This window comes from Amblyomma americanum, chromosome 10, assembly GCF_052857255.1.
Source record: "Amblyomma americanum isolate KBUSLIRL-KWMA chromosome 10, ASM5285725v1, whole genome shotgun sequence".
Lineage (NCBI taxonomy): Eukaryota > Metazoa > Arthropoda > Arachnida > Ixodida > Ixodidae > Amblyomma > Amblyomma americanum.
In genome coordinates, this window is record NC_135506.1 from 112,030,071 (window position 1) to 112,053,255 (window position 23,185).

At 45.9% G+C, this 23,185-nt stretch overlaps 1 protein-coding gene across 12 annotated transcripts in view; it reads right to left on the reverse strand.

Moving 5' to 3' along the window:
- Cadps (calcium-dependent secretion activator 1) overlaps positions 1 to 23,185 on the reverse strand; it is a 164,567-nt gene that overhangs the window by 110,642 nt on the left and 30,740 nt on the right. For 9 of the 12 annotated variants that reach the window (XM_077641031.1, XM_077641024.1, XM_077641029.1 and 6 more), the window contains exons 5-11: positions 21,784 to 21,885; positions 18,236 to 18,326; positions 17,264 to 17,704; positions 8,301 to 8,409; positions 6,908 to 7,099; positions 4,605 to 4,741; positions 2,446 to 2,633 (exon numbers count right to left, since the gene is read on the reverse strand). In XM_077641031.1, coding sequence (XP_077497157.1) covers positions 2,446 to 2,633; positions 4,605 to 4,741; positions 6,908 to 7,099; positions 8,301 to 8,409; positions 17,264 to 17,704; positions 18,236 to 18,326; positions 21,784 to 21,885 — 1,260 coding nt within the window. The remainder of the gene's footprint in view (positions 1 to 2,445; positions 2,634 to 4,604; positions 4,742 to 6,907; positions 7,100 to 8,300; positions 8,410 to 17,263; positions 17,705 to 18,235; positions 18,327 to 21,783; positions 21,886 to 23,185) is intronic. The other 3 variants (XM_077641032.1, XM_077641028.1, XM_077641026.1) reach the window with 1 other exon arrangement.

The window sequence follows — 23,185 nt, forward strand, 5'->3', positions numbered from 1 at the left end:
TTCTGCATCAGCAGCCCATGACACACAGCTTATCAGCCTGACATAACACTTGCGCGCAAACTATGCACAAGACAGCTGTACAGGCCCAAGATGCTACTCGAACCAGCTGCTTGCTCAGTGCAAGGATGCAGTTAATCTCCAGCTGGAAACTGTTTTTCAGCAGCAGTGCCGAAAGCTATAACAGAAAACTGCCAAGTAGACTTTCGTCTTTACAGGCATGGCACAACTGCAGGGTTACATGCCAATAGCGAGATCCATTGGGCTGTAATGCAACCACAGCTGCCACTGTACCCACCAGAAGTCCATGAACCTGCCTGTCAATGCGGCAGGCCCTACTGATAACTTATGCATGCCAGCATTACAGTACCACACAACCAAGAATTTCGGGGCACCCTTACAATTATCACAACATGTGCTGCACTCTGCAGTACTTCAATCAGTACCATAGGCGGTGTGGGTGGGGCAGTTTTTATTTTAATTTTTTTCTTTGGCTGCCAACCAACGAAAGTGTCTTTAATCATCTCATCCATTTTTTTTAGCTGTTGCAAAAAGATTTGTAGTGACCACTTTCGTACTTTGTGCAAATGAAGTGACTTAGCCATTCCTGATTAAATCTCAATTATGTGTGGAACAAAAACAAGCAATAAAAACGCTACCCTATCGAAGATAGAGGTTCTGCTACCCACAGCTATGACATGTATACATTGGTATGGCCGAGGTCAGGAACTAATGAAATGCCTCATTGTAGCAGGTAAGTTATTGTGGTAAATGCTTTGTGACGACAGCATAAATCTGGCCTATACATTGACAGAATGCATACCTGGCCGCAGTGATAAAGGCTCTACTAATTCATATACTAAACTGCATGTGATAGTGAAAAAATTGCACAAAACCATTTACTTGGAAAAATTTAAAAATGCCTCGAACAGGGCTTTCATGCTCAACTGTTGTAAACCCACCATGCAAAACGTTGGCACTGAATCTTGATTTATTATCTCTCGCAACTGCAGTCTGCTCTCTTCTGAGAGAGCTTCTCTTCCCAAACAATACCAGGAAACCAACACTAGCAGCTTTTCCTCGTGCTGTGATTCACAATCTCGAAAAGCAAGAAAAGCAAACGCTGTACATCTTGACCTGTCCCTGCTGGCAATGACGACAAAAGCTGTTTCAGTGCAAGGCAGTTTCACCGTAAGCCCTAACCCTGGACTACTGTCAGTTCAGTACGGTGGGAAAAACCTGTTCCCTGGTTTCTTTTCTTACCGCAGCCCTGCAAGAAGGACTCGCGGACAGGCAGATGCTAAAAAAGGGATGGATGGATGGCAGAACATGAGCACCGGCACAGGACATGGGGGGGCCGATAGAAAGGGGCCGACAGAAGGTGTGCTGTAGCTCGGCTTTGCAAAAGAGGCGTCCACAAAAAATCGGACGGGAGAAGGTTGGTGGCAGCAAAAAAGAGGCCCGGCTCGGGCAGGGTCCAGACACCCAGGCACAGTGTGGGCTCACAAAACAACACCACTGGCCACAGCGGACCATGCACCCAAAGAGAAAAGGAGGAAGGAGGGGTGGCGTGTGAAGGCATGGCTGCGTTGGCAACCGAGAGGTCCCCTCGCGAACTCCCAATGGGGTAGCTGACAGATCGCCGTAAACAATGCTCTCACTGGCACGGCTCAACCAATGCTACCGCTCTTGCTACCCTCGTACCGTCTGTAGCCACACAATGCCAGTTTTTCATGTTACCATGTAATCAGTGGCCAAAAGCAAACTGAAAGCAAATTTCCAAGCAGCAGTAACTTGAAAGCCTACCCTTCCATCGAAGCAGACCTTGTGCCGATCGGAGCTGGGCTTCGAATTATTTCAAATCAATTTTCACTAAATATAAACCTCGTTTCAGTCACAAGCAATAGTTGCATTTTGTACTTCACTCCAATGCAAGAAAGCAAATAGGGTTGTGTAAGCTTGGATAAGCCAATGACAGATCGATCAATGCATGAGAGAGCTCACTGTCCTCAGTCATGTAGCCTCAATGGCGGCCTAAAGGCAGGTAGCGTTAAGCAAACCTCTTTTCTAAATTCAGCCTTGCTTGCGAAAACAGTAGCACATGTTGAAACGATCACTCACAGAGTGCAATCTGTCCTGCGCAGTATGGTCCTGCAACTGCACTTTAAACGCATAAATGCTATCGCGTGGGTTTTTGCACTCGTACACGCAGCTGCTCGAGCGTGTACTGAACTTGGGGAGGAAAGAAACACGTGTCAGCTGCACACAGGGGAGACTGCGACGCAATGAATAGTAGTATGATATTTTGCACGCACAGTTCAGCACGGAGACTGCGACCAAGTTTTAAGCAAGCAAGCAGGCCCCAATGCAGCCAGGCCTTCGCACGGGGGTGGAGAGGGCAACTGCGTTGTGGTGTGCACCCAGAGGAGGAGGGGAATGGAGACGCACCTGTTGCCGTGGACGTGGGAGGAGCAGAATGCAAAGCTGTAGTGGATGAGTGTGGGATCGATCATGAGGCCCTTCTCGGCGCGGGTGAGCAGGTCCTGCAGGTAGCACAGGTGACGGAAGCAGCTGCGCACGCAGTAGCGTGCGGCGTATTCATCCAGGACAAACACCTGCCCGGGGCTGAACCAACCCTGCGTAGAACAACACGGGCTCAGCCGACAATCAGGCCCTGGGGGCAAAAGCTCGCCGCCAAAGAATGAAATAATGAGGTGTCGCATCATTCGAATCAAGAACGGCTGTGGATGTCGTGACTAGGCCTATCTCCGCAAGGAGGAAAAAATTCCAGTTAGTCTGCCTTCCCCATCAAAGAGCATCAGCAAGGTGCACAGGCTTATGAAACAAGAGAAAGGCAAAAAGCAGTAACACATCCACCTGCCCCATTCCATGGCTACAACTCTTTTATGCCACGATGACTTATTTTTTGTTATTCCAGGCAGCTAAGACTTGAGGCAATATAGATATGTTCTAATATCTGCAAGAATAGCATTGTGTATGTATCTCTTGCTTTTGTAACAATACATGCCAGTGAGGCGTCCTGTCCAGACAGAGCAAGCTCAATGAGAGTGAAAGAGCAGAACTCTGGGGGACATGCATATTTTTTCCCGAAGTCTGCACAGCCTATAAAACCATTTGACCGCTGCTTCAATACCTTGAGTCAAAAAGCCTGAGGGAGTATTTCTGCAGTCCATGCGCTTTATCTGTGCCGCTCTCTTTTCTTCTATCTTTTATCCCTCATGCCCTGAAGCAAGATGGCTAAGTGGACACATAGCCTCTCCCTCTTGTTTTATAAAGCCTATGCATTTGTAGGATCACACTACTCGCATACTCTTCATATCAGTGCATTTCTTGAAGTGTACATTTCAAGATATTTGAAATGTTCAGCTGGTAGGCACCACATGTGTGGTCAGTTGCTCTTCCTATATCTGAGCCCTTTTTGCTGTGCAACAAAAACTTTGCTAATTAGAGCCCTGTCAATTTGAGAAATTCTGTGATTTGGATTGCCAGAAGGGCCCCCACACTCAGTAATTTGGATGCAGCTGGGCCCATACAAATTAATTTGGACTGGCTCCAGACCGGTTTTTTCCGACACATGTCAAAAGTTATCATGAAATATCATATGAAATGAATGACAATGTTGCCGCTGTTTGACATTTGTATGATCCATGTATGATATTTATGATAAAGCCTTGTATGAGGTTATTGCATCACACAGCTTTTTCAGTAAGCCAGTCAGCCAGCTGAGTACAGCTCTGTGCAGTTCTGGATGCTGGATGGCACATCGCGGGTCTTTTAAAGTGCTGTTCAGGTGTTTGGCCTTCTGGTGCCAATGAGCGTTTCGCTCACTTCTGACTTTAATGTCTTTTCATTGTTCCTGGGAGCTGAAAATGCATGCTCATGACACACTGTCCATAGTCCATGCACGGCAATACCGCTTCTGAGGAAGCTTCACTACTATGGCATCATACCATGAGAAAGGCCGTGAAAGAGTTTTCTTTCGACATTCCCGACACTGCGAATGCAGTAAAGCATTTTTCACTTCAAAGACAGATCTCCAGGTTTTCATCAAATAAATTTACCATATGATAGAAACTGCTTCTGACAGTTTTCTCTCTTTCTTTGGGAGGTGCGGGCTGGCATTTGTTAATCTGGATGTTTTAGCCGGCCCTTTAAAGCTCAAATTAAACAAGGATTAGCTGCAATTGCTGCTCAGCTAGCGAGGCTTCTGCACGATGTCAGAAGCAGAGACAGCAACACAGACAAAGAGAAGCCGTGCTCAGAAGGTGATGGAACTCCAAGTCTCATCATGCGTACAGAAATGCAGCCTACCTCTCTAGTTGCTGTGTCCTGCAGTATTCTCGCATTCACGTTCCCCTCCAAAGAGGCACAAAGATACCTGTGATCAGCTTTGTACAGGCCTTGCCTAAAGTGTTCACAGCAGCACGTGTAGCAGCCTCCAACACCACGGTTAGTTACTCTCCGAGAGAAAGCCCCACAACGAAAGTAGCACAAGAGAAGGAACAGAGAGGAACAACGGGGTTATGTGGTAAGAAGCAGTCGGGTTGCGACACAGGCAGCGAATGTTAGTAGCAAAGAGTGCCAACCAGGGAGCAGTAAGGGTCAGCCAGCCGATAGTCGAGGGTTAGTGTCTGCAGCATGCGGAACAGCATGTGGTGGTCGAAGCGGTTTGGGTCAGCCGAGATGAACTCATCCATCCCGTGCTTCCGGGCACGCTCCGTGTCTGCAAAGTGAGATGTGCATGTAGGTGCCATCATTGCTGTTTATTCTGGGCCAAGCATGCAGTTTATACCCTTTCTGTTCATGCAACCAAAGCAGAGAAACACTTAGAGACAGAAGCTGAAATTACATTTTCCAACACTTTCTGGTAGACTGCACGTCTATAACAGCTCACAGGTGAGATGCCATAAGGAAAACATAATTTTCTCAGCTTCCCCTCAAGAAAAATGCAAAGTTTTAAGTGATGCCATCAAGCTCACACTTCAACAAGACTTGTAAAACACTAGTTTCATGACCTGTAGATACTGAGATTATCATCTTGGATAACTAGTTTTAATGCAAAGCCATTAGAAGCCGCATTATGAAAAAAACACAGCGTTTTGGTCTGTCATAAAATCTGCGGATTGGTCGAGACATTCATGACATCATCAGGTCACACGACATGCCACCTGCCCCCACCCCCCTCCTCCCACCTGCATCACCACAAACACAAGTCACATCACAGAAAAAAACCTGGCATTGTGGTCTGTCATAAAATTTCCTGACCGGGACTCAGGGCAAAGTTGCAACCCAGAGAATTCTAATGCTACTGCATTGTCCATATATAGTTGCCCCATGGCTTTTTATGTGCCCACTTAGCAACCCAGCTAATATGAGGCATTTGAAACACCTGACACCATTCAAGGGCTTTTTTACTCCTTAAATAAGGAGTTTTCTTATTTTACAATGTGAACAATGCACTGGGGGCTTTTTTTTTTGATTAAAAATAAACACAACTATTCATTATAGCATAACGTATATTCAGTAGAAGGTGTTCAGCTAGCTATAGCTGTGCAGTGCAGGCTCTAAAGTCACAAGACCGTATTTTTTCTCTCTCTCATCTCGCTCCTTCAGCAGCCCAGCTGCTACTAACTCCATGAACAGCTTCACAAGCCACCTTTTCATCCGCGGGAGGTGACACAGACATGGCGTTGATACCCGATCACGTCTGATTTCTGCGCCATGTAAACGCATGTCGCCACACCATGTCGGCTGAAAATTTGGCTCTCATGAACTGCTTGAGCCCCAAGTCACCATTTTATCTGCTGGAGTAGGTAATGCGTGGCCACGATGTGTGCGCAATGTCGAAATCTGGCCAAGTTGGATCTCTGCGTCATGTGCCAACAGGTGCAATAGTGCAGCCTGTTTTCCGCGCACCAGCAAGAAAGCTTTCTCACATTATCGTGTAAAGGCACGAGAAAACTTTGTTGTGGGCGTGCACTTTGTTGCAGGGAAGTTTTTTTTTTTCTTTTCTGCTTGCCTCCAGAGTGTGGCAAGAATCTCTGCAAGCACGGTTGCACAGAGCTGGCACAATGCACATGCCATTGCAATGATAACTGCACTGCGAAAAGAAATATTACAAAATTCATGCTACAAATACCTACAATTTATACTAAATCCTTTGAGAGGATAAGCAGATAAACAGGCAGCTGAGTCTGATTTTAAAAATTCTGAGGGCATTTAAGTCTGCTTATGTGGAGGAATGCAAAAGCATGTGTTTTGAGGAAATGAGAGGGCGCTGCAGCTCTCACCTCTTGGTGGCCACCTCAACCATGCCTTAAAGCATGCAGCTGAAGGTGCAAATGTCATCAGTCCGAAACCGTGTTGCAAGCTAGCCTCCAACTTGACTAAAACATGTAAGCTATATGCAAAGAGAAATGCTACGACCCCATCCGGAACTCTGTACAACAAACTTCTGCTCAAAACTTTGATGCGAATGTAGTCGGAATGCTGCCGCCACATTGAGGTCAACCAGGGATGCCATCAATGCGATTCATCTGCACCTTCTTGGATTAGGGGGATGAGGATGGGGTGGGGAAGACTTGTTATGACATCATATTGCATTGTTGCAACCGTTTTGATGTCGTCATATTGTGCCGTTTCTTGTGGACATGACGTTGAAAGTGAGCCATCTAATGCTTGCACATTAAAAAGGCTGTTCAAAAACCTGCACGAGCTTTGGAGTATGACAAAAGGCCCAGCTTAAGCCACATCCGTCATGGCACGCCCACTTGGTGCACTTGTCCAGAATTCTAGCCCTGTTACAGCGCATTTCAGGCAGCAAGCAATGGGTCCTTACGCTGTGTAAGACCCTGACAGAGAAAAACAACAAGCGTTCAAGGAGACTTGCCTCCCTGCATTCGGGAGATGGTGGAGTTTTTGCTGGCCAGGGGCTGCACGAGCGGGGTGGGCTTGTGTGACTGGCCCGTCGCCCGGTACATGGCCATCACCCACAGATGGCACTCATTCTCGTCCTCGCTCGCAAAGGCCACGCTGTCGCCCTCCTTCACCGCGTTGAAGAAGAAGCGACCGCCCTCGAGGTCTGCGAGGCAGATACGATGCGCAACACTTGTGCTAAGAACGTTGGCAAGGCGCCATGCTTGCTTTTAACAGGCTAGTTCATTATTACAAGGTGCCTCGTGACAAAGAAACTGCGTTTTTCCCTAAGGGCAAATGTGGGTTCAAAATTGTGACTATAGCAGAACAGGGCTTTAAAAAGAGCAGCTGGCAGCAATGGACTATGGCCCGCTGCATCCTGCATTACTCCGCTGACAAAACACAACAGTAAACGAAGTGAGCTTTTTAATGTTTGACTATATCCAAATCCAGGGCCACCGAAATTCTTGTGAATATAATTCTGTCCAGTGGTTATCTTCCTGTTTAGGTAAAGTGAAAAGCTTTAAAAACAGACTACTTTTTCATCAAGGGCGAATTTCGTGAGGCGGGCCTGAATGTCGGAAAATTTTCACTACAGACTTAAGCTGTATCCGACTATAGAAATGCATTTTTTCTAGTGCTTATGAACAATCAGAGATGAGAAGACAGAGACAGCGAGGCAGCAAGTGAGTGCAGAAGTTCATCTGAGCAAGCACAGGATTTAGGCCAAGTAAAGCATTTGGCAAGAAAACATGCTTCAAAGTATATTTAACCACTACACTAACATAGAACGCTTGAAATAAAGACTGACAGCATGCTAGCGTCGTGCATAATGTGACCATTCCTGCTGCAATGTTCTCAAGGCTTGATCAGGAGAGACAAACTGTGTGTAAATAAAGCAGAATCTCGATGATACAACCATGGTTGGTGTACAGATGGATGTGTAAAAATTCCCCATCTGGAGTGTACTGTGACAATGAGGAGAATTTCTGAAGTACCAAGCACTCTCACGCCACTATGGATGACAAGAATGTGCAGGCCGCAACTGCACCCTGAAGTGCTCACCAATCAATTAATGCCCACAAATTGTTGATGCCACAACCACCAGTTGTTTGGTATGCACCGCAAGCAGTGAACGGCAGCGTGCCACCGCAAATAAATGCCGTAACACAGATCCGCATGATGCATTTCTGGCGCTTCTGCATGCAGACTTTGTTTGTTTTTAGATGATACAAACATTTTTGGCACCTCTGTCAGATTCGTACCACTGAGATTCCACTGTGCTGGAGCTTCCAAAGCTCACTTTTCAGTGTGCACAAAGAATGAGAGCCAAAGAACCTGCCAGGCTGAGCAGTCTCCGCCCCCACCTGTGAGTGCCTCTGTGTAGTCGACTGTGTAGCCATCCAGCTGCAGAAGCTCAGTGGGCACTGAGGTCTTTTCCCTGAAGCTGCACATGGCAAATGTGTACTGCGACACCTGCACCGCAAGTGAACAACCGTTCGTCCAGTCAGTCCAGCTGGAACCTTTACGAACAACACAGCAATGTCAGTTCAACCGGCACAGCTCGTCACATTGCTTCCCCCCCCCCCCCCCTTTTTTTTTTAGTCCTGGTACTTAAATATTTCACATCAATGGTTGTAAAACCACACCGTACATGTAGAACAATGCTCTATTCAAACAACAACTAGAAAACTAGAGCAGACAAAGTACCGTACATTGCTGTATATAAGTTGACCTTTTACGGAAAAAAATGACCATTCGACATTTGGGGGTCAACCTACAGATGGAGTCTACATACATCTGGGGCCTAATGTAGTGTCAGCCAAACAGCGGGAGGTAGCCTCTTCATGCCTGTGCCCATTCCCAGCAGGGTGCATGATGCTCCATGTGTTGAAAAAAAGTTGCTAATTTCGTTTACAAATTTATTCCGCAAACAAAAATTTCACTTGCGATCCATTTATCTAGCTCACTCATGCTGGAAGTCACTTTCCAGGGACGAGCAGTACACGGTGTGAGAGCAAACTTTCCGCAACATCTGCAGATGTGTCATGTCAAAGCCCAAAAGTACAGAACCGACAGCAGATCAGCTTCCCTCTACTCGGCCGGGCCATGAGTACGAAAGGCAGGGCAAAGGGCCATTTTATTACTTTAATATCCACTTGCCTCCGGCTGCCTTCAGCTGCTGGCCTTGCAACTGCATTGTTATGTGCTTACTGCTTTTAGCTGCACATGCACCGCAATGCCACCCCGCAGTAAACCTGCATAAGACAGTGCAACAGCGAGGTCGGCCTGAAAGGGGTATGCACCAACTCATATTTGGAGCCAACTTTTTTTTAACCAGTGAAATCTAAAAGTTTGGGGGGGGTCAACTTACACTCAAGGTCTACTTATACACGGCAATATATGGTATATGTGCGGGCTTGAGAAACAGGGCCCACAACCACTACACAGAATGGCCTTCTCGAACTACATCAGTGTAATTGCCAAGCTTCAATGCTGTGCGTACGAGTGACCCCATCTGTACGGTGAAAGGAAAACATTAGCATATGGCAGCCTTGTGCTTAAATAGAAGAGCAGAAGGTTGGGCAAGTTGGTTATAACGCATGGCTGAAAGAGTATGTAAAAAGACAAATGGACGAAGAAAGAGCCCATTACAGTCACCGACCAATTTTTCAGACTGAGCAGGACCTGGAAAATTGTCCGAATAATCAAACAGTCCAAAAAATCCGTGAACCTAAAAAAAAAAAAACGCCTTTTCTATGAAAAACCGGATTTAAAAGTGGTGAACTTTGCCACTCCCCAAGTTCCACTTGTAAGTGATAATATTATTTATTTCAGAGGTACTGTCAGCCTTTGCAGAAGGCCTTTGGCAGGAGTGAGCATACATGGTGAAGAAAGTACAAAAAAGCGCAACAAGATATGATAATGATAACAGTGGTGTCATCCGCCTGCTTGAGCAGATTAACACCGAGAAGAAAAGAAAAAAGAAAAAAAATGCTTTGTACAAGCTCGCGCTGTTCAGGCATATAGAAACAACACTGGCACATAACACAAGAACAATGGCATCAATAGCACGCTTTAGTAAATAAACACTAACGGTAGACATACGCTGATCCATCAGCAATGACAATAATCACAACCACAAAGCAATATCAATAGCGGGAACCAAAAACGCTTAGGTTGAGTTAACTTATGCACTTCAATTTTGATAAGAAAGATTCGACAGTCGGGCATTCCACAGCGTCACAAGGCAAAGCGTTCCACTGACAGACGGTTCTCGGAAAAAAGGAATTTTTAAAGGTATCTGTTCGGCACATATATTCTTTTAATTTTTTGGAATGGTTTGATCGTGTACATCGCCGTATAACATGTTCGATATAAATGCTACTATCTATACCTAGCTTACTATTGTAGAGTAGATGCATTATTTCATTCGTTCAAAATACCGTCGCAATTGTAATGGTTCTAAATTAGCTTTTTCCACAAGTGCAGTTGCTGAGGTATGCCAACTATATGAGCTATAGATGAATCGAGCTGCCTTTTTTTGGATGCTTTCGAGTTTGGCAATGTTTAATTGAGTGCACGGATCCCAGACTGCAGAAGCGTATTCAAGAACGGGTGTGATAAAAGTTTTGAAGGCAAGGAGTTTTATCTCTTGTGTAGAATTGCGCAGGGTTCTTCTCATGTAACCTAGTTTCTGCATAGCCTTTTTTGTAATGTATGAAACATGTTCATTCCATCTGAGATCTGAGGTGAGGATTACACCTAAGTATTTACAGCTTTTAACGGAAGATAAAGGGTGTCCATTGACGCAATAAGGAAATAGGAGGGGTTTTCTTTTGCGTGTTACTGTCATTGTTACCGTTTTCTTCCTGTTTATTTTCATTTGCCACGTTGAGCACCAGTTTTCTATTTGAGCTAGCGAAAAATTTAGTTGAGATTGGTCATTCGAGTTTTTAATTTCTTGATAAATAATACAATCATCAGCAAAAAGTTTTATTTTCACGGATACTACACTAACAATATCATTAATAAAAACTAGGAAGAAAAGGGGCCCAAGAACAGATCCCTGTGGAACACCCGACTGGACAAACATATAGCTCGAGCACACTCCATCAATTCCCACACATTGGCCTCTACAGGAGAGATAAGCTGCTATCCATGCAAGCAATGTGTTGTTCTTGAGTATGGTTCGCAGTTTTAATAGCAGCTTTGGGTGGGACACGCAGTCGAAAGCTTTTTCAAAATCTAAAAAAATAATATCGATCTGGCTTTGTTTATCGAGTGCTGCTGCAAAATCATGCACTGCCTCTATAAGTTGCGTGACCGTAGATACGCCCCTGCGGAAGCCGTGCTGTCGGGAATCGACTAAGTTGCGCTCCTCCAGGAAAGAAGATATGTGTTTGAAAATAATATGTTCCATTCATTTAGCGCTTGTGCTCAATAGAGAAATTGGTCTATAGGATGCTAGAAGTGATTTGTTTTCCGCTTTCGGTATGGGCGTGATTTTCGCATACTTCCAGTCAACTGGAAGTGCTGCTTGAGATAGGGATATTCTAAAAATAACAGATAAGTATTTGGAGCACCACTCTGCGTACCTGTACAGGAAGGCGTTTGGGATACCGTCAGTTCCGTGTGCCTTTTTTGTATCGATGTTCAGTAAAAGCGATAAGACGCCTTGTTCTGATATGGATACATCACTGATAGCGGAGTTACCATGGCATGCAAAATATGGTCTTTTGCCGTCATCAAATGTAAATATGGAACAGAAAAATTTGTTGAATGCGTTCGCTATATGGGACTTGTCAGTCACAGTCGCACCGTCGATACACATACTACAGAATTGGTCTTTTCTGGTTTTAAAATGCCGCCAGAACTTGGCAGGGGATGAGACAAGGAATGTTTTCATGGTTACATGATGATAATTATATTTTGCTTTTCTTATGCATCCCTTCAGCTGAAGGTGCATGTCTGAAAGCTTGAGCATATTAGAAGGAGAGGGAGACTTCCTGATTTGTTTTCTAAGTCTTTTTGTTTTCCGCTTTAAGCACACAACCTCTTTGGACATCCAGGGATTTGTGTTATGTACAATTTTTTGAGTACATGGTACGAAATCATTTATACACTTTAACACCAAACTCTTAAAGGTATCTTAGCCACAGTCATGCTTTCGTCATGTCCGCACCACCTTACGTCGCTATATCAGACAGTGAGACCCAGCTGCAGGTCATACAGCGAACGAATGCACATGCCGTGCACCCCCCCTAAGTCTGCCCCGCATTGTGAGTGCCGTTGTCTAAGCCAAGGCGGACGCTGCAGCTGTTAAGTTTTCAACGCGATCGCACAATCTTTGTAGGCAATCTCTATGGAAGCGTAGATCGTGCCATTGTCTTGAGTGACAACAATGAAGAACATATAGCCAAGCCCACCCAAGCCAGTCCATCTAATTGGCTCCATTTAAATTCAAGATGGCACCTTTCACGGTGCCTGAGAACCGGTTGGTTGTGACAACGATACCCACTCGCATCTATATTAGGCGGAAAAAAGAAAAACTTTAAGTTGAAAAACAATCTCCACAGTATTGGTGGCATCTATTTTAGTCCGAAAAAACGAACTTTTAGACCCCACAGAGTCCAACATATCAGTTGTGAAAAATGTTCACATTCCTACGAGGTGCCTCAGCAAAGTCCGAAATATCGCACAAGTCCGAATTATTGGAGTCCAAAAAATCGGTCGGCTACTGTATACATTTCCTGTTTATACAGTTCCTGTCTCGAATACAGTTTCAGCTGCGAGTTAGCATTTCTCAAGTTTTTTCTTGTCTGTTTTGTCTTTTACGAGCTTTTTCAACCTTGCACTTAGACCTTGACTCAGCTCATTTTTTAACAAACTTAAGGTCCCAGATATGGTCTCCTTCACTTCTATAAAAACACGTCATCGAGGTTCCCAGACAGGCATACTACATCTAAGGGGACAGTACTATATAAAACAAAAGGAGCAAAAGGAGTGTAATCCACGAGAGTTTTCAGCAGAATGCATTGCCAGGCCACTTTTTGGGAGCACCTGCTATATAGACAGCTGACAAAGCCAGCATATTTTATCTAAAGGCATGCCTGATCTGTAAGACAATGCAATGCAATTAGCCACACCTAGCCGTGTCTAGTTCGGGGAAAAAACTTCTCCCATTGAACATCCTGCGGCAACTGTGGCCACCTTTTCAAAACTTTCTGACCTTTTCCACCTACCTACTGTAAAATTCCGAGCAAGCGCCCCCACCCCCACAAGTCGAAATTACTGGCAAAGTAGGGGGGGGGGGGGGGGGGGGGGGGGGCGCTATGCCGAAGCGGTGCTTCAAGATGGCGGCGACATTTTCCCCGCCAGAAAAAGAAAAGAGCGCAGTGCACATGAATTTAAAACGTCCTGCCATTCTTTCCCGCTCGAAGAACTCGAAGAGCGCATCATCCACGCATTCACTAAACAAAGTTTTGCTGTAGCAACTTCTCGAAATTCTTGTCCCATTCCCATATCCATTTCTGGTCGAACTTGAAGTCTCAAGACGTTTGGTACACATTCCTTCCGTTTTGCCTATGCCATTGTATGACCTCAAGTTTCTTCGTTACTGTGTATGAATGCATTGCCGACTTGACAACGCCACAACAAGACAAATGGCGCATGACGAACGGGCATGCAAATGGTATAGTGAACTAGAATATTGGGTAATGTGCTCACAGGCATAGCTCGGGGTGACCCCGCCGGTGTTGACAGGGTGCTGCATGCGTCCTCACTGGTAAAAACGAGTAGCGCATTCGACAGGCATCTCGGTAGGCATGGTAGCCGCGCAGACGAATTCAATTCTTATCGTGACATGCGTGAGGGTGTCGCGGAAATGGCTAAGCAGACCTCGAATGGAACTTTATTTCTGGCCTGTGCACATGTTTATTCATTCCTCAAAGGTTCACAAGGGACACTGCATGAGGGAGTATTGCTGGAAATTATAATGCACTGCACACCGAGGGGTTCTACAGCTTTTTCCATTAATACTTAACGTCAATATAGTAGCATGTAGTGTAGCGGCATTTGATTCATGCCAGGGACAAATGCGGAATTAAAAGAGTAACGGCAGCAACAAATATTTTCATTCGCAAGGAGCCGAGATGCAGCACACAGAAAACAGAGGGGCATTTAGACACAACAGTAACAGTGACTTCATATTTATTTGTGCAGCCATGCAGCCAGTGCTGGCTGAAACAAATGGGGCAGATTTGTCACCACTGCATATGAGTATATGCTCGCTCATTTCACCTCTTTTTCCTTCAACTTGTTCTAGCACTTCAGAGCAGCTTTAGCATTGGGTCAGTTTAAGTTGCTTTGCCCGTTCACATTTTTCTGCCTTTTTTTAATTCACTCCTTTCACATAGAAGAGCAGCCTATATATCTACTAAGTGAAACCTTAAGACTTCTTCAGGGAGGTCTTCTGCGTGAACGGGGCAACCAACTTCTTTCTGCAGTCTACTTCTAACCACTCCCAACACATCAAGAATACTTTCGGAATTCAATTAATTCCAGCTAAACCATTCTGTGAAGAAGTTTTCAAGTTTCAACACCAAGTCATAAAGCTGCGCCGATGGGTACAGCCGTCCTGAGGTATTTTGTCAGCCTCACAAGGAAAAAGTTTTGATCAGGAGACTGCACTGTAAGCAAGGTTATGCACATTTGGTAATTTGTCTTCAAAACACACTTCCGTGTAACACCCTGCTGCGTAAAAAAAAGGACTACAGTCACTTTTAGCTATGTGCTCATCGTGGTCATGCACACGCACACAAGCTGAATTCTGTTCTTGAGTGGGAGGCCTTGACACTGCATTTGAAGGGTGCCTATCTGGGCATGCTCCATCACCTCTCTTTTCAAAGTCTAGCAGAGAATCTAGCACTGCCTCAGGATGATTAACTTGCGATACTCATATTATGAGCCCATAAAATGAAAGCCAATTGACTAGGATTAAAAACTGGGTCGGTGTATGGTGCTGGCGGCATCCTGAAGACTACCTTATGATTCCGAACATACTGTCAAGAGGATCTTGGCTAAGCTTTGAAGTCATCAAATATCTGTACTTCAGATTTTCTGCCAGGTATGCCAGCAGTTGAAGCGTGCTGAAATAGTCAAACGAAGAACAGCGGCTCTTCAGGCACTCAGAAAACCATGACCACTTTTTACAAGCCTGTCCCAATTGTCAAGGGACGTTAAAAAAATTTTCATACGCGAACGTCACCATAGTGACCCCCTGAGAAGCACGCAAACCAGCGCAAAACCGCACAACGGAACAACGAGACCCAGTGCAGTGCCTCGGTGGTTAGGGCGCTCGGCTAATGATCCAGAGAACCCGACCATTTCCATGGTGGCCAAAGTAGAGACGAAACACAAAAGGCGCCCATTTGCTGTGTGATGTCTGTGCATGTTAAAGATCCCCAGGTGGTTGACATTAATCCTGAGCCCTCCACTCTCTTTCTTCTCGCAGTCCCTCCTTTACCCCCTCCCTTAGGACATGGTTCAGGCGTCCCTGGAGATGTGAGACAATTACTGCCCCATTTCCTTTCCCAAAAAAACCAATTTAATTTAATTTACAACAACCAGCCCCCAAATACACACCCTGCCTGCTCAATGACAGAAAATTGGTTTTTGGGGAAAGGAATAGGCACAGTATCTGTCTCGCATCTCTGGGGATACCTGAACCATGTCCTAAGGGAAAGGATAAAGGAGGGAGTGAAAGAAAACAGGAAGAAAGAGGTAGGGAATAATTTCGACCCCCTGGGGATCTTTAACCTGCACTGACATCCCACAGCAAATGGGCACCGCGGCCACGGCTGCTGCAGTCGGGTTCGAACCCAGGTAATCCGACTTAGTAGCCAAGCGCCCTAACCACTGAGCCACCGCGGCGGCGCAACAACAACGATGGCAAATCCTACCGTGAAGTCTACTATGGCGCCACCTCGTGCCAGCACTGCAAAGCAGAAGCCTGGGTCGACATTCGCAAGGCCACCGCTCCCCATTGAGCCGCCGCGGAGTGAGCACACTAACCAATATTCTAGTTCACTGTACGAATAGCTTGAAAAGCAGGATTGGATTGGATTGGATTCTTGGACTGGATGGGGCAGGCCAGTGTTGGCTGGGCACAGTGCGTGATAATGGCATGAAGAGAGCGGGAGGGGGCTTTCCTGGAACAGTGTGGAAATGTGAAATTAATAGTGAAGTTAGAGGCGGCCCTTGCATGGGTGGGGGCGCTTGTTCGGAATTTTGCAGTAACTCTCTGTCATGCTCTTTCCATGCCATTATCCTAATGAATATTTTGCAAGAAAGTGCAAATGCTAAACAGAGACAGCTTATCGCATACTTTTGAAAAACACAGCAGACGAGTGTAATGTTGACTCCATTACCCTAATGGCATGTTGAATAAACTTGTACCTGGAATTGCCCTGAAACCAGTGCAGTGCACAGGGGCCCACAGTATATAAAATAGCACACTGGTGTGCACCAGTGTGCACCGGTGTCATTTATCGAAGATGCCATCAGAGACCGTTTATCTGTTCTTCATATCATATGTCCTGCCCACGTCCGATTCTTCCTGAATTAAAACAGGATATCTAACTCCCACTTATCCCCACCTCATTCTACTCTCTTCCTGTATATCAGTGCTAACTACCCCTATAATTTTCCATCCCACTGCATTGTCACCAATTTAACTTTGTCTTTTTGTTCGCCTTCAAACTTCTGCCCAGTATGTAGGTGCAACCAAGATACAACTATTAAGCACTTTCCTCCAGAGCGTAATTTGTAAGCTGCTATTCATGACATGTGAGTGCGCACCAAAGGCACTTCACCTCATTCCTCATTGTCCTGACTATTTCACTCCTACGGTCCAGATCTACAGTCACTACTTTGCCATGATAAGTACATTCTTTTACCTCTTCCAACACCTCACTGCCTAGCATCAACTGCCGTTCCCTTTCCAGACTGCTCAACATTACTTTAGGTTTAGTTTTATACCTCACCATTTGGCCTTCAATCCTTGTCTTCCATCCTTCAATGCATGTGCCTTGCTTTCAGTAATTCTGGCTGTGCATTACTGGCTAAGCGGTTGACCTAGAAAAATACGCTCCGAAGAAAGAAATTGGTGGGCATCCATTCCAATGCGAGTTCCTTCCTTTGAGCCATGTCATGAGCACAGCATGTGCAGTATGCAGCATTCAAAGTCTTCGATCTGAGCTGAAATTTGCTTGGTTGCACACTTCCAGCGCTAGGACGCACAGTGTGAGAGGAAGAGTAGGTCCCTCACCTGGACCAGCACGAAGTAGCGCTTCTTCCACTTCTTCCAGACCTGCTTGCCCTGGGCGTACAGGTAGCCACAGTGCTTCATGTTCTGTGGCTTGTCCATGCGCAGGGCGATCTTGATGCGCAGGTCCTGGTCCGGTGCGTTCTTGGGCACCACCATGCGGTACCACTCTGGGGCCTTGGAGCTGAGTGGATTGGGGTGCAGCAGCACCTTGCCCAGCTCCTTGTCATCCAGTGAGAGCAGGCCGGGGCTCTCCGTGTACAACTTCACCTTGACCAGGGGCAACGGCTGGGCCGTTGTGAAGTCACCCTGCGTGTCCCACATGGGCTTGGAGGCCTCCGCATGGTCCGTCTGCAGCTTCTCGCCCCCCTCCACTTCCATGGTGCAGTAGACGATGCGGTTGGGCGCCAGTGACTTGAGCCCCTTCACCTCCATCACCACCACCTGCGCAGACATGGCTCTTAGCTGCTCCACCTGAACAGCAACTGCACTCGAGAGCAGCAGGGCCGGATGTGCTGCTTCCCGAGACCACCACAAACAAATAAAGACAAACTTCTTCAGGAAGACCCACACCAGTAGAGCACTGCTAGTTATGAACAGCTGTCTCTGTTACTAGTGCCACAAATGGGATGTTCTTAACAACCTATTTACCTGACAAAAGAGCATCTGCTCCTGCAGCTCTAAGGAAATTTTTACTCTCTGGGCATCTAACCAGCCCAGAAGATGTGCTACATGCCTACCAAAACCTTTGTAAAATGGAAGATTCACAGCATGCCTGTGTCTGTACATGCAATGACATAAGCACCTTGAACCCAAGTTAGCTGTGTTCAGTACCTTACCTTTCCTCAGCCAAGCTTTATAATGTCAACGCAATAAATTATCAAAAACTCTTGCAGTACCAAGCATCCAAGGACGTACAAAGGCTAAATGAAGCGAGTCAGGAATAACTGAGCCACTACGAGCAGATGGGCTCACCTCCAGCGTGAAAGACAGCACTATGTCCAGTTTCGACAAGGTCGTCTCGGTATCCTCTGTGAGACCTTCCTTGGAAAGAGAGGCCTGGCTCCTGCGGAGAAGAGTGCGTGGACCACCCCAGAGACAGCAGAAGTTGGGCGGCATCCGTGTTCATGCACATGGCACGGTACCAAGAAGAAAGAAGAGAAGACACACGCCCACGGCCTCTCCCCAGGCCCAATGCCGCAAGGGAAAAAGCAGATGCACAGCTGTAGTCACCGCTGCCAGCCAAGCACAGCAGCTGTGATGCAGCACTTCAAGAGCCTCCTCGGGCTACCTCACCACACACGCGCTCTGCCAGCATAGCTGCTCACATGTGCCACTTGGTGTACACCCCATTTCCCACTCTTTCTCATCCCAGCGATAGCTGTATCGGGGAAGTCTTGCACGGCTTAATGCACTGTCGAGTGCACTGAGACAGGCGAGCACAGTGTGGTTCCAGCATCCCATTTGGCCCATGAAAATGGAGCACTGCTGTCAAGCTCGGCAACAATGCGATACTTGCGGTGATGTGATCCAGGTTTGTGACCATTTGAGAAGTACGCCTGTAAAAGTCACTTGTCCACCCCAGAGAAGGGCGGACTATCTACAAGTTTTCAACGCTTGGCGGTGCACAAAAATTATATTTCGGCTGCTTCCTTTCGCTTGAAATGTCACCCTCGTCCCTTTCCGCTTGACCACTGGACTTCATAAGTCAAAAAGAAGCACGGCTCCAAGGCCACAGAGCATTTACATCAGGGGCTCAAACACACGGTTTTCTCGTGCGGCCTGCTGGAGCCAAGTTCATTCTTAGTGCTTAGGGGGGGGGGGGGGGGGGGGGGAATGCACGTATACACCAAGTGGCACTTGTGGCAGATCCTAGACAAAGAAAGCAGCCTACAGTACTGCCCCTATTTTCAACAGAAATTAAAATAAAGCAGTTCAACCTCGCTGCCAAAAATCAGAAATAAAAACACAAAAGACAAGCTCTTGCTAAAAAAAAACAAGGATCAAATCATGAATAAATCGAGAAAAGGTTATTCTAAAGCAAGCTTCTTTAAAAAAAAAAACAATCATAGCAGCACCTGTACCGAAACTGCAATGCACTACTGATAACTCTGGCTCATCTACTTGACTAGAGCAAAACACTACTGCAGTAAACAAGCTGGCACAAGCAAACAGGCAGCCAACTGGAATCCAAGATGCAATGAGCGCCCATCTCAATCTCACTGGTAGTTCGGGAAAGCCAGTTCCTACTGTTTGAAACTGAACAGGGAACTGTGTCCGCACGGTAAAGAGAAACACAGTGTGCAAGAAACCACTTTTTCTCTTTTAAACTGAACAGGAAACTGTGTCCGCACGGTAAAGAGAAACACAGTGCGCAAGAAACCACTTTTTCTCTTTTATTTCTGGAACAATGTGACCGCCAAATGAATGCTAAGAAAGCACTCCTGCCATGCCCAACTGTACTGGCAAGCAAGCTTGGTTCAGACTTTGCTTCACAACTCGAACTGCTTGCCCTGCTAACTGTTAACCTCTGCTACCAGTTACCTCAGGATACTCAGATGTCAGAAAAAGAGGCTAGTACTGCGCAAATTAGACACGACAGGAGAACAGGAACAAACACGACAACACAGGTGCAGACTTCCAACTGTTTATTCGAGACCGAAAGGCAAACGCTATATAAGGGATGAACCTAGGCGCATAACCATCACTGTCATTCACACAAGACCTGATTAAAATCTAGGCTGCATTGATCAAATTGTTATGTTGCAGAAGGGCCGATGAACCACAGAGCATTCAGTCAGCGTGTCCCCAGACACTCCATGTCAAGAAAATGATTAAAAAGAAGTAAGGAACCTAACAATCACCCTGAATAAAGTGGGTGAAAAATACGCTAAGTGAGAATGCAGGTGATCCAACAGACAGCAAGAGTAAAAAAAAAAACTATGAAAACGAGACAAGATCATGGTGTGACATATGGGAAAACTGCCATGAGAGCATGGAAACAACAAAGAACACAAGTAAAGGTGACAATTAAAACAAGGTGAAAGAGTGCAATGAGGTATGGAAAAACAAGGATGACATGGAAGGCAACAAAGAACAAGTGTAAAGGTGAGCATAAAACCAGATAAAACTGCATTTCCGGCCTTGAGGTACATACATCTCATGAACAAATTTAGGACAGAAATGAAACATTTATAGGTGGCCTTCTAAAAACGTGATTTCACTCACTGAAAGCGAGATATAAGACGGAGTGCTGACACATTTTTCACCATTTTTTACGATGTGATAGCCTTCAACCACCTCCATCTTATTTCTCGCTTTCAGTGAGTGAAATCATGTTTTTAGAAGGCCACCTATAAATGTTTCATTTCTGTCCTAAGTTTGTTCCTGAGATGTATGTACCTCAAGTCCGGAAATGCAGTTTTATCTGGTTTTATGCTCACCTTTACACTTGTTCTTTGTTGCCTTCCATGTCATCCTTGTTTTTCCATACCTCATTGCACTCTTTCACCTTGTTTTAATTGTCACCTTTACTTGTGTTCTTTGTTGTTTCCATGCTCTCATGGCGGTTTTTCCATATGTCACATCATGATCTTGTCTCGTTTTCATAGTTTTTTTTTTACTCTTGCTGTCTGTTGGATCACCTGCATTCTCACTTAGCGTATTTTTCGCTCACTTTATTTAGGCTGATTGTTAGGTTCCTTACTTCTTTTTAATCATTTTCTTGACATGGAGTGTCTGGGAACACGCTGACTGAATGCTCTGTGGTTTATCGGCCCTTCTGCAACATAACAATTTGATCAATGCAGTCTAGATTTTAATCAGGTCTTGTGTGAATGACAGTGATGGTTATGCGCCTAGGTTCATACCTTATATAGCGTTTGCCTTTCAGTCTCGAATAAACAGTTGGAAGTCTGCACCTGTGTTGTCGTGTTTGTTCCTGTTCTCCTGCCGTGTCTAATTCGCGCAGTACTAGCCTTTTTTCTGCGATAAACCAACTAGCCCGCAGGAACGTTCTACTCTGATGTCACACTGCATGCATTTCAGGATAAGTCCCTTTCCCCTGATGCAAGTTTAAAAGAAAAGCAGCATGACAAAAACCTGGCCTGAGGAACACCTCAACCTGAGTGGTGGTTTTCAGCTCCTCTGGATCTGTCATGACTCTGACGATCGCTACAGTAGTGCAGGGTTTTCAGGCAAGCTCCCCTTCCTTAAGGTAAAGATGAATGGGTCAGTCACGCAGCTAACGTGTGGATGGTTCCCTGCTTTCCTCTTGTAGTGTACCCTGCCCAGAGCAGGGCAGACAACAAGCAGCTTTTTTTTTAGCCTGTTTCATAAAAAAACAAAGAACTAGGCACTGCTGCCAATCAAGCTTCCAACAGGGACAGGGCCGCGGAACTGGCTTCCCGAACTTCCACGGTAGAGACGAGGCACAGCAAAACAAAAACACAGTGGGGGAGCAACAAAATGAAGAGGACAGGGAGGGCAAATGTTAAAAAAAAAAGAAGGAAGGCCATGCGTACGTCGCAGCACATGCAAGCAGCACAGCGTCATAGATGAGCATCCACAGAGGCGCCTGGAGGTACTTGGCCAAGCAGTCACGCATCACTTCCGCCTGGGTCGTGCTGCAAGCAAGCAGGCAAGCATGCTGCCGCATCAGAGGCATCCACACAGATGGTCTCGGGTGGTGGGTATCGGCTCCAGACTAGCAGCCAACTCCTCGCCTCACCACCAACACAAACAAACTGATGCACTAGTGGGCCTACAGCTGTCTACGAGGAGAGGGGAGGGGCATCACAGCACTGCTGAGATGTGCTTGTTTACTGCGAAATCTACTGCAATTTAGGGGTTCTGGTCCTCGACACTCTCCAATGAAAATCTACTCCAGTGGCTGACAAACCTCTGCCTCTCAAGATCTGCGATGCTCGTTTATACTTCCACCACAATCGGCACAGATGATGTGCATTATGAGAAATACACGTGCTCATCCAGCCTTTTCCCCAGTTGTCTGCTTGACATAGCAATAAATTTGAGCGTCACTGCATTCCGACTCCCCTGAGGCTTATATGTGGTCCTGTGCATCAATTAGTAAATAGAGAAAAAAAAGAATGCAAGGTCATCATATGCCGCCAAGGGCACATTGCAGCAGCACAGAAGCCCAAAATAAAGCAGAATGCTTAGCCATTCGATCCAAGAATAATCTATCACAGAGTGCAAAGTGTTCAGTGACCACGCATCTGAGTTATGCTGCATAATGTTACATTTTATTTCTTTGTTTTTTTTTTGTACCTATGCATTCCCGGCCTTTTTGTGTTTCTAACCATTTTAACTTGTTCTGTCCCATAACCCTCCTTATGCAATGCTCTTTATAAGGTATTCTGAATAAATAAACAAGCATATTATGCAGCATGCAAACATTTTATTTCACCCAAGTCTTGGGAGAAAATACCTAATTTTCTTGAAGTTATGCTAACTGGGATCTTGGTCTCTTTCCTGAAATTAGCTGGGCTTCATAGCATACAGAACCTCTCTAAGCTTCCAGACTTTGCCTCATGGCCACGATTGATACTGAACTACACTGTCGTCGCAAACTTCATTTTAGCATATTCAGAAGAGAGAACCCGACCTGCAAATGCAATTTAAAAAATGCTGAGAGATATAAGCTGTCAAAATAAAAATCTGTTATGTCCTCAGCCACAACAGCTGAAGCGTGTGGACCGTCCATCCGGTGTGGCAGCTATTCCAACCGGCTGACCATGCCCAGGCAGCTAAGATGCGCAGCATGTAGGCCACACAGTGTTCCACAGGCATGCTTCAAACCTCGAGTCGGTCACAATGCAGGCGTGCCCTGGCTGCATGTGTGATGGCGTCGTTGTGTCTCGCATGTAGTCGCACCGTAAGGGGCAGTCACGACAGGTTCCACAC